Source organism: Lepidothrix coronata, unplaced genomic scaffold (genome assembly GCF_001604755.1).
Source record: "Lepidothrix coronata isolate B3197 unplaced genomic scaffold, Lepidothrix_coronata-1.0 Scaffold90, whole genome shotgun sequence".
Taxonomy (NCBI): domain Eukaryota; kingdom Metazoa; phylum Chordata; class Aves; order Passeriformes; family Pipridae; genus Lepidothrix; species Lepidothrix coronata.
Window position 1 is genome coordinate 2,182,020 of NW_016690270.1, and position 12,363 is coordinate 2,194,382.

General features: G+C 48.9%; 1 protein-coding gene across 3 annotated transcripts in view; it reads right to left on the reverse strand.

The window, feature by feature from the left end:
* Positions 1 to 11,719, reverse strand: part of MAGI3 (membrane associated guanylate kinase, WW and PDZ domain containing 3) — a 66,249-nt gene extending 54,530 nt beyond the window's left edge. For all 3 annotated transcript variants that reach the window (XM_017821348.1, XM_017821347.1, XM_017821349.1), the window contains exon 1: positions 11,383 to 11,719. In XM_017821348.1, the coding sequence (XP_017676837.1) occupies positions 11,383 to 11,704 (322 nt within the window). In that variant the 5' untranslated portion in view covers positions 11,705 to 11,719. The remainder of the gene's footprint in view (positions 1 to 11,382) is intronic.
* Positions 11,720 to 12,363: the final 644 nt, after the last annotated feature.

Below are 12,363 nucleotides of genomic sequence, written 5' to 3' on the forward strand. Positions count from 1 at the left end.
CAAAATGCACACCCAAAACACTGTGCATGTTTTTCCCTAAAGTTTGGCTAAATTATAGCAACTACTGAAGAGATATAATACTTTAAAAGATGCTTTCTTTACTAAATTAGACAGCAAACCACCCAGCCATCTGAAGATTATATCACAGAATCCCAGAATGGTTTGGGTTGGAAGGGACCTCAAAGCTCATCTTGTTCCAGCCCCTGCCATGGGCAGAGACACCTTCTACTAAACCAGGTTGCCCAAATATATATTCATTTTGTTATATCTAAGTTCAGTTTGCTAAAGCCATAACCACCACAGGAATTTCATTTTCAGAACAGGTCTAAAACCAGGCTTTTGCCACATAAGACTTGGTGACACCGAAAAACTGAGACCAATGTGTTGAAAGCAACTGCTCTAGAGGAAAAACCACTTTCTACCCTAACAGTATTTGCACTAACAACTTAATTTGATAACCTACATCACTGTATCAAACAGTAATTAAGCAGCCACTTCAGATGGAATTTTTTCTCTCATCTGTTCTTTCATCAACATGAAAGTAGATTTTATTTCTTCCAGCTGAACACAACACTGGTGTTTATGCCACTGTGCCCTGCTCTCACCCTGACTGGGGGACCCACCAAGAGGACTGTCTGCCAGCATTCCAGACCCATCAGCATTCCATGGTGGCACTGAGCAGGACTGGGGTGACACCAACAGTTGGTTCTTACCCCACCATGACACAGAATTCCCACATGGCAGCTCAGCACTCACTCCCCTGCCCACCCAGCCACAAGCTGCAGAAACACATTGAGAGACCTCTGCCGAGCCAAGGGGGGGATCCAAAAAGACATCCTGGAGAGGATTCCAGCCAGGCACTGCAGAAGAATCCATCCACCACGGATTCCCAGAGGCAAAGCCTGAGGCTGGCCATGGCCAGTCCCCACACCAGCACATCCCACTGTGCCCACAAGAGCCATGGACCCTTCCAAAGGGCAAACAGATGGGGCCTGGCAAAACAGTTCCCAAACTGCATGCCGGGCCCTCTCGTGCATGCTAAACCAGTCCCTAGCACAAGGGACACAATTTGAATCCCAAAACACAATAGCCAGCACTGAATTGCTCTCACAATACAACTGCTAAGCGATCCGAGTCCAAGGGAAATTAATTTCTCCCTAAACCCTTTATCAAAAAAGTCCCTCTGGCAAAGGCAGCAGGGGCACTTGGGCAGGAACTCGGCACTAAATACATTCCTTTATGTTCTCTACGTTCAAAGCCTGATATACAGCCCAAACCACCAAATGTCCATGGTTGTTTTCCAGAGCAGTTTCTGGCAGACGACTGCACAGATCTCCCAACTTGTATTTTCAAAATTCAAAATGGCCTTTGGTGTTCTTCCCTAGCTCAGAGAAACTGGCTGACACTTCGTACCTCCAACTGCATTTGATTACCAGGAGGTAAAAAAGCACTGGGACATACAAACCACTCATTTTTATTCCTAGGACATGAGATCTTTATTCATATTTGCACTACAAAGAAGTGAAATGCCTTATGGTCAGGCCTAAAAACGTGTGTGGGTTTTTAGTGTGATGGGTGAGGAAGGAGCTGCTTCTTTCTTTCAAATGACTACAATGTTTAGTCTGTGATGCACCTCAAGGTGAAAGCTTCTGAACAGTGTTTTTATGTAAACCTGTAATGGTCTGTATTCAGCTCCTGAGTGTTGTAAATTGGCAAGCCAAGAATCCAAGATGGAGTAAACATTACCCTGATTCACAGGACAAGCTTGTCCTCACACCCTGTCTCAGAGTGCCACATTCCTCAGCCCCAAACAGAAATACAAGTCTATATTTATAGTCTGACAAAGCATGGGAAGACTGGAAGTGTTCAAGGACACATTGGACAGGGCTTGGAGCAACCTGGTCTAGTGGAAGGTGTCCCTGCCCGTGGCAGGGGGTGGAATGAGATGGGCTTTAAGGTCCTTTCCAATCCAAATCATTCTGTCATTCCACGATTGCCATGTTCCAACTTCACCAAACAGCCAGGACACATTCCCACCTCAGCTGGGCACACCTGGAGGGGAGGAATTTCACCCTGTCAGAGGTGTCTGTAGATGCAGGGCCTCCACCAGCTCCTACTCGACCGACAAAAAGATAAAGCTGTAAATAACATCCAGCACGTGAGGGAAGAATTCCCATGTCTCCAGTTCAAAGGTATACTGGGACCAAACTGGGAAAGCCCTGAACATCTGTGCCTTCCCACACAGGGTTATTAATTAGCAGGTACAAGGCACTAGACCAGTCAGTGCTACAAGGCAAAGTTCAAACGACGACTGAACCTCCTGAACCCGACTCCAGGGACGGCCTCGGCACATCACACGCCTGAAGACATTTCCTGCTATCAGGAATTGCCTGCTGTGGGTTATGGGCTGGTATTTGTGCTGTGAGAGAAGAGCAGCAAACTCCTAATCCTGCTCTTTTGTGCTGTTACTGCGTATTCCCCCACTAATTTCCTTTGTGTCATAATTCCACCTTTTTCTGTCCCACCACACAAGAGTTTTTCCAGGCCGGTGATACCTTTCTTTGTATCTCCCCTACTTCTGTCTCTTTGACATAAGGGGAACAGGCATCCTCAAAGTACTCCCTAGTACTGTCCCACATTCCCACTGGATCCAACACGTTGGCTCAGACACCTGGGATGGACCAGCTTCTTCCCACCTGTGCCAGAGACAGTCCTGGACAGTCCCAGCCTCACCAAACCAACCCACTTTTGCACAGTACAACTGTGGCTGTACTCAGATTTTGGGTTAGAATCTCATGCCAAGGCAAACCAGCCTGGATTTCATGTTCACTAGTTCCAAATGCAGTGGATGTAAGAAGTGAAAATTTCAGTAGCAGATAATTCACAGTCATGTTGACCCTGTTGATTGCCTTTACCACCTATTTGAAAGAATACTCCATTACTATGCAGATGGAAAACCCATTTCCAGGCTCCAAACCCCAGAATACTTCTGATGTTTATAGAGCACCCCCAATCCATATTCATCAGACACCAGCTGCCAGGCTGATCGTATTTATTACCAAAGTCAGTAATGAAACAGCACTGAAGTAGAACACAAGAAGAGCCACTATTCAAGTGTACCACGATCTGATAGGGCTACAATTCAAGCTTTACTTTTTTTGTACAGGTAACTGAAGAGACATGGCAATTAAGAGCTTAAGTGATGCAACTTTTTAGCTGTGTCTCGGGAAAATAATTTTACAATGGATCAAGCTTTACAAACTGAACTGCTATTCAGCGAGTGAAGAGTGACGCAGGATGGATAGTAAACACACTAGTGATTTTCAATTTGAAAAGTTACACTCAACTGAGAGCAATCACCAATTCATAAAAAAATTACAGGCTTGAGAATCATACATATTGAATAGTAGCTTTAAGCAAGCTTTTTTAAACGTAGCTCTGAGAACACTGCTGTAAAAGCTCGCTGTCAGAGAAAGCCCAGAGTTATAACTAACAACCCGGGCGTGCTTTGAAAATGAAATCACACTTCCACAGAAAGCCACTACTTTAACATGTTGCACTTGCATATGACAATGAGAGCACGGTGACAGAAGCCTGAACAGAAGATTGCTGTGACTGGGTTTCATATTGAAAGCTGCACCTGAACTACCCGCAGGACGTGGCTGTGTGAAACCACCTGTACCTGCAGCTCCAACAGCAGCACTGGGGACAGCTTTACACAGGTTTTACACCCCTAGCTGCTACTCCCTTTACTCCATTAGTGCCTTTGCAGTCTCCTTGACAAACACCCTTTCTAGGATGCTCCCCTTTTCACCTTGAGAATATGCTCTTGCTTTTAAAACCAACCAGCTTGGGATCCAGCCCATCACATCCAACTGCTGCTGGAATGCCACCTGGGAGCTGCTCCCACTCCCACTGTGACCCGCTGAGGGCCCAAAAAAGATTAATTTAACACAAATTCAAACATCAATTAACAACAGAGACGACGAATTTCTTAGAATTCTGATTTTGGTGACGATGCAGCAGATCAATCCAACTCTGCAATCTTCCTGCTGCATTTTCCCCTCACCTTCTGTTCAGCAGAATTAAATAAGGAATTTACTTGCAAATACGAAGAGCTCATATTTTTCTTGATCCAAATCTAGTACTCTCAGGAATACTATGCTTTGAAGAAGAAAATTGTTCCTGTTCAGGGAACAAGAAGTGATTTAACTAACGGCCCATGAACGCGACAAGATAGCTCTTAAAAGGAAGCATCATGAATTAAAAACAAGAACCAGAAGAATGAATTCAAAGACCTTAAAAGAGAGCAACAATGAAAACTACAGTAATTTTTTCAGCTGTCTGTTTGAATGCACAATTCTTGTCATATTTTAAGACTTTTTTTTTTTTAAATTAGCTTGAAGCAGATGCTTCAAGAATAAAGGAGCACAGTGCATAGCAAGTCTACGAGCACAGCTTGTTTACTTCAGAAGTTTCCAAAAACACAGTTTAGTTTTGAAGTGTCTTTCTTTTATTAAAGCAAAATGAAACTTCTTGAAAAAAATTAAGGGCGTTGTATCTTTTCAGAGTGATAAAACCCAGCCATTTTCTACAGCCAAGTGACATTTCATTAAAGCCAGCCAAGAACTGAAGAGCCACATCTAGACAAAAATTATGGAGATGAAATCTGCTGTTGAAATCACGACTTCTAATAAAGGTTCATCTTTATTTCATTCTTGGCTTCATTCACAGAGAAGAGAAAGCCTCCTGCCACTGTAGACTAGCAGTAAAATTACATTTTCAAGGATTTTAAGTAAGTTCTCCACTGACATGGAATCCTAAGGTTGGGGCTTAATAAAAAAACAGCATATAGGGAAGAATTTAAATCAAAACTGTCTACCTGAACAAAAAAAAATGTCCTTCCAGGAACAACTGGAATAAAAGTGGTTTTTCAGTCCTAGTGAAAACTTGATTCCCCTAAAGGAGGGGACACGGAGGAGGTGGATTTGAAGAAGAACACCTGCTCTGCCACCAGCTCCAGGTAAATGCCTCACTCTGCACTATCCTACAGAGTCTCTCCTGGGAGACATCAAGGAACGGAACAGGGAAGAGAATGGCTCTCCTGAAGGGAACAAAAAAGTACAAATTAGTCACAAAAGCCACATGAGGCCTCGTTATCATCTGAAACGAACACGCCAAGAAAGAACAGAATCATTAGAGGGCATTTATGGTGTGATCATTAACACAGAACTCATCACAGTAAAATTCAAACAAAGGAGTGCGTGAGAGGGAAAGGCAGTAAGGTCTGTGCCACGAGCAATATGTTTTATATGAAGAGTAATATGAATAGCAGGACTATAAATTACATGCACACCCTGATACCCAGTGCTATTAGTGCTTGACAGCCCTCTGCATCCACACATCTGAGATGCAACTCCCAGCTTTTTGTGCAAGGCAGCTCTCAACCTGATGCAGGACAGCTTTAGAGAGACAACAGAGAGCATTTCCCTTTCAGTTTTCTTTTCCAAGACAGCACATTTATCTTCTGCCCCACCTCATGGAACTGGGACACCCTGCACATTCATTCCAGCAGCCTCGTGTGCTCTGAGCTTTTCCTAGCGTGGTAAAACGACTCAAACTTTCCTTTTCGGTACAGAACGGGTCGGTTCCCCATGAACCCTCAAGCAGGGAGGGCAGTTTTCCACGGCAGCCCCCACCCAACACCCACCAAGGGCTGCACAGCTCCTCAGATTTCCCGAGTAACACATTCCTCTGTTCCATCATCCCGAGCTGGAGCGCTGCCAGCCTCCGCAGAATTAGGGTAATGCCTTTCCTCCGAGAGGCAAAATTATCCTTGTGTGTGTACTCTGATCTCTGTTTTAACACGGCACATTTAGAATTCATCCGATTTTGTGAAAACAGCCCGGGAGTGCGGCGCTGCCTTAATTGCCAAACATGCAAATGTTTACCCCCACATGGAGGCTTTGTACCCACCTCAAGCACAAGAGGAAATGTAAATGAATCTCAGATACTCAGCTTCGAGTATTGTGTCTCAAGTGCTGAATCCTGATCTGAGTCACCGGATTCGTCAGCCCCGTTTTCATTCATTCTGCTCCAGAAAAGGGACCCCCAAGCAGGGGTGGTAACATTCCCATTAACTCCTGTCAGCAATGGAGGCATTAGGGATCGATCACAGTCAGCAATAAGTTGTCCTGTAAGCTTGTATTAGATTTTGATCAGGAAGATAAGGCCTTGCTGGCTTCCTGCTCCTCAAGTCCCAGGAGCATCACACAATGTAGGGAAAGTCAGACTCACAAAAAATTGGTTTTATACCGAGTCCATCCACCTGTCAATCTCCTCACCCTCTGCACTAATGCACCGTAATTCAAATAAAGCAGTGGATCTGAGGCAGTCAGAGATGTCACATCAGGAAGCTGCAGACAATGGTTGAGTGCACACAGAGCACAAACACACGTCAGCTTTGGGCTGGGGTGTATTGGATTCGCCATAAAACACGTGAAGGGCTGGAAAAAGATCCCATCAATTCTTTGATATGAGCTGGGATGTCCTCCATGTGTCCCACTGGGAAAAAACCATCACAGCACAAACTGGCACTTACCACAGGCCAGGCAATCCCGACTGGAGGCAAGGAATAAATGCCCCAGCTGGAGGAAGAGCTCCAGCTATGAGTGTGAACATCAACTGTGAAACAAATCTACAGGAAAACAAGATTTAATAGCTTCAGGAGCACTGAAAAAAAGTTAGTTTGAAGATGAGTTTTCATCATTTTAAATCTTGTTGCATTTTTTGACTAAAGATCACTTTTGACACAACGGAGCCAACGTGCATTCCCTCCGTAACCAAGGGACCAAACTATGCGCTCTGGAAACATTTCTCAAGTGGAAGAGCTACAAGACTCCGCCCATTTCTTCCCAGATGCTAGTTAGAGTGGTCATGAAACCATAATAATTGCCACAGAGTAGCTGCATTCATCAAAGCTCCTTAGTTTGGAAGGAAAGCACATTCCTTCCTACGTAGTATCTGGCAAGGCAGGCTGCAGAAAGAGGAACTTGCAGATATCAGTGATTTTTCTTACTTTAAGCCTGCAGTCTAGTTTTGATGTATTTTGGCTACCATGCTGCTGTGAAGAAAGAACACACTCCCAAGTTGTATTGAGGAGTATTTTAGTAAACAGGCTTGCCTGCACATACAAACATCTTTCTGCCTAATTCTGAATCATCACAGAATCATCATCATCATCATAGAATGGCTGGGTTGAAAGGGACCTTAAATATCATCCAGCTCCAACTTCCCCATCACAGGCAGGGATGTCACCCCCTAGATCAGGTTGCTCAGAGCCCCTGAATGCCACATGCAATCACAGATTCTATGCAATCACAGAATCACAGCATGATTTGGGTTGGAAAGGACCTCAAAGATCATCTCGTTCCACCCCCTGCCACGGGCAGGAACACCTTCCACTAGCCCAGGTTGCTCCAAGCCCCATCCAGCCTGGCCTTGGACACTTCCAGGGATGGGGCAGCCACAGCTTCACCGGGCAACTTGTTCTAGTGCCTCACAGCAAAGAATTTTTTCCTAATTTCTAATCTAAACCTACTCTCTTCCAGTTTGAACCCATTCCCCCTCATCCTATCACCACCCGTGCTCATAAAAAGTCCCTCTCCATCCTTCTTGTAGTACCTTCATCTTTCCAGTACCTTCAGGTACAGGAAGGAAAGTGGGTACCTTTAGAAGATGAACTTACCACTCTGATACAACGGATGTGAGTAGAGCAAAATGTTTCCCTTTTTCCTTTACGGAAATAGAAGAACCTGCAGCAGCACCAGCCAGTTACAAGGATAACTCCCTAATCCAAGTAACACCAGACAGGGAAGGTCCTGGAGCACACAGCAGCCATCGTTTGGATGCATGTAAGCAGGCGATTAGCTGGGAACCAGCACTTCCCAAGCGTGGCTAAAATACAAATGGACTCATTACACCGCGCCGGCCGCCTCCGTGCACATCCATCCTGATATCCCACTGCACAGGCAGCCCCGGCTCTCTGTAGGGCTGCTTTTCTCATCTGATCGAGACGATGATGAATTATATACAAATAGAGGTATGGTTATCATCTCAGTGATCACCTAGAATTTAAGTTTTATTCAGACAACTCGGATCTCAGCATCAGTCCAGGTGCGCTGGCAGAGCTCGAGACTGGCCTCCCACAGACTTTGCTGTGTAAATCCCTGTTGATACCGTATCCATGGATTTTCCAGCCATCCCATGCACCTGAGGCCGTCCTCACCTGGGACACAACACCTATCCCCAGCACACAGGTCTTGTTCTCCCTCCTCAGCTAATAAAGACAGAGCAAGAACGGGAAGGACAAATTTCTTCATCAACAAAATGGTCCATCATTTGTGATGTGCAGTTAACAGATGGCGTTCAAATTAACATTCATATCCTTCGAGTGTCTTATCAAACAAGCCTAAACAGCATCTTGAAATTTCCATTTTAAATTCTCTATGAGCTTGCGAGAAGTATCACAGACAGATTTTACTGCTGTCAACTAAAGCTGTTGCTGCCTTTAGTGAAGGACTACAACTATGACTGGAACTAAAGCAGCCCAGCTCCCCGACGTGCCGCTCAAGGCCACCGGGTCACCTGCACAGACCTCACCTGGAAGATGCAGCCAGCTCTTAATCACCAAGCTTGCCCTTGTAAAATGTTGAGGCAGGCTGTGAGCACCCCTAAAATTCAGAGGCAAAGACACAAATTCCTCACTGTCGACCCCTGGCATCGGATGCCCTCAGACTTCTGTCCCAACAGCACCCAAAGCTGAGGAGCAGTGGGGCAGAGCACTCCATGCCTTTCAACATGATGAGGAAGAGCAGTTTTGACTGGGGAAAAAGCATGAGACACAGGACCCTGAAGACCCTAAAGCAATGCAATTATGGGTCTTTGAGGATTCTAACATATTACAAGCACATCAGCTCCCAAGCCCTTGCTCTCTTCACTTCCACCACACACACGACCCCACATGTCTTCCCAGATGGCTCCCAAAGTCTGGAAGGTCTGGACAGTTCTGGATCACAAGGGAACACAAATTCAAAGTCACAGGTCTTTACAGAGAATGCCTTGTCAACAACTTTCCTAATTACATACACCCTGACTGGAAAACTGCCACTGAGCAGCTGTGGCAGCCTTGGAAAAAAAAAACGAACAAAACCCAGTATGTTTTAAAATGCTGTATTTAAGGACACTAAGTCTAACACAGAGAATGACTACAAAAGTCATCTGATGTGGTAAATAAGCTTGCAATATGTTCCAGTACAGGAAAAATCGCTGGATCTGAAGATTCAGATTGATGTGTTCCAAAAGTTATATAAAATCAGCACAAAAAAACGCAACTTCTCTTTTACCAACTCACCTAGCCTTGGGTTTACAAGCTCGGGATGACTATGCTAAACAGCACAGGTCCTTACAAGACTCCAGCAGCAGTTTCCTCCTGTTGAGAAAACCATTCCTCTATTTGAACTAGTTACTAACCCACAGGAGAATTCGGCTCTTATCTTTTGGCAGCTACACTGCCACACCACGCTCACTCAGCAAGAGCCTCATCCAAGTCTGCGATACTGAAAGTCTGCTGGAAAATCCTCTCCACCAAAATGCTTGCTTTTGATTAAACCATCCAGTGAACCCGCAGAAATTAAGAGACTTTCTTCTGAACAGCAGCCCTCTCTCCTCATTAAGTGGTATTGATTCACATGCCCAATATTCGCCTTTTTAACCTGAGTTTTAACCAACCTGCTGGAATCACCAGCCAGTCCTGATGATCTTCTGGACCCTTTTCCCCACCAGTACCATATTCCCGACCTCCTACCCCTTCCACACCACCCAGGATTTAAGGAACAGGCAACACGTTGCTGTTACCACGAACTCCTCATGCACATCATCTGGCTCTCGCCATTTTCTACTATTAATCACACCAATTTCTTCTAAATCTTTTCTGCCAGTTTGTACAGTTTGACATCTCTGTTGTGGAAATTCCCAGCACAGGAATACCCCTATTTCCCTCCATAGTAAACACAGAAATCCCTTTGAACAATGGTTTCATCTTCCACAAGCTTTCTCTTTTTAAAAGAGATTATTATTTCCTATCTTAAACAATTTGTCCCTCTTTCTTTTTTTTTAAATCCTCTTATTTCACATCTAACTTGCAGCTGTTCTTTTCTATTTTCTCCATTTGGAGATCTCCACTTCTCCAATTCTGGGAATCAAAACATCTTTCAAAACCTACCAGGCTTCTGTAGGTGCTTTTAAGGTGTGTGTCTGTTTTTTTTTTATTTTGGCATTGCCCTGATTCGGGCCCACCGGCCCGTTTTTTTTTTTTGGGCGGCTTTTTCTTTGTTGTTCAACGGGGGAAATTCGGTTTTAAATTTGTTTTTACCTGGAGTCAAACAGCACCCAGCAGTTATGAAAAAAGGACAAGACAGGTGTTCAGCAAAGCAGCTCTATGAGAAATACTACTGACTCCAGTCATGGAAATACTGAAATCCACTGGGATTCAGAGAAAAACAGTTTTTTCCCACGACAGTTTCTCATAAGACATCAGGCTCACACCTGGAATACCTGACCGGGAAAGCAGCAGGTACGTCTGGAGCTCCTGAATCATCAGCTCGTGTGGCTGCAGGTGCCACTATTCGGCATTAATTTGACATTTGACAGGCACGTTGATAAAGAAGAACTTACCACAACCATCTGATACCACCAGCTAATTAAAGAGTGCTCAAAATTAACACAAACCCATGGAAAAAGAACACCCGGGAGTTCCCTCTAGGTGCCCGTCTTTGGCAAAAACCAGCAGGACGGAGCGATGGCAGCAGCCCGGCCATTCCCCACTCACCCCTCCGAGCAGCGGATCGTGCGAACACCACGGAAAACAACTCCGAGAGGACACGGGGACCCTCCGGGAGCGACCCGGGGGGACAGCGGGGGTCACACCGCACCAACACCGGACCCGCGGAGCATCCCGGGCGCGCACCGGCGGAGGCCGCCGGGCCGGGGGATCGCGCATCGCCCCGGGGCCACCCCGGCGCTGCCCCGGGACGGCGGGGCCGCCCCCCCCCCCCCCGCCCCGCCTTCCCGGAGCCGCGGAAACTTTCCCAGCGCGGCACCCTCGCCCCGGCTGCCCCCCTGGATCCCACCCGGTTGCCCCCCGGTTCCCCCGGGCGCCGCTCCCCGCCGCGGCCCTCCCGCCGCCCCGCAGGGCGCCGGCGCGGCCGGGCCTACGCGCGGCCGGCTGGGCGGCGGCGGGAGGGCCCCGGTCCGGCTCCGTGGCGGCAGCGGCGGCGACGGGAGGAGGGCCCCGGTGCGGCCCGCGGCCCCCGGGGCGCTCACCTGGGCGCACGGTCTTGAGGCGCACGGGCTCCCTGAAGTGCCGCACCACGGCCAGCGTGTCGCGGTGAGTGAGGCCGCTCACGGGGGTGCCGTTCACCTCCAGCAGCACGTCCCCCGGCGCCGGCGCCTTGCCCGAGAGCAGCACGGGGCCCTGCGCGCCCTCGCCGCCCGCGGGCAGGCGGCCCGCCAGGTACGGGAACTCGCCGCGCTCGGCGCCGCCGCGCAGCAGGTCGGGGTCCGGGCCCGCCGGGCCGCCCCAGGACACCACGCACTCCTGCACCTTGCTCAGCCAGTGCCGCTTCTTGCGCAGCGTCTTGGACATGCCGCATTACACGGGGCGACGCTGCCCGCCCCGCGCTGCCGCCGCCGCCGCTCCCGCCCCGGCCGCGGCTGCCGCCCGACTGCCGCCCCTCCGCGCCGCCCCGGACACGCCCCCGAGCCACGCCCCTCCAGGCCCCGCCCCGCCTGGACTGGCCCCGCCCCTCACGGACCGGCCCCGCCCCTCCGTGCGCGCCCCTGGACCCCCCCGGGGCCGGTCCCGCCGCGCGCCCCCGGGCTCGCCACGCCCTGGACACGCCCCCTCCAAGGTGGCCGCGTCCCCCCCACCGCTGGCCACGCCCCCTCCCTGGGCGGGGCCGGGGCCGTCACGGGCGGCGCGGCTGCGGGACCGGGACAAAGTGCTGTGTCTGTGGGCTCGGCCCCCGGCAGGGACCCCTCAGGGCCGTACCACGGGCAGGGTGTGGCCCCCTCGCCTGGGAAGAGCCCCTCAGCCAGCGCCCGCCCCGGCCGGGGTCTCCCCTCAGCCAGGGCTCTCCTCAGGCAGAAGTCCCCCTCAGACAAGAGACCCCCTGGTTGCTCCCACCCCAGGCAGGGGCTCTGCTCAAACAGGGCCAGAGTTGTCCAGGAATCTCCTTTCAGACAGGAGACCCCAGTCAGCACTCACGCAGGTCTTCCGTCAGTCAGGATGTCCATCGGGATCTG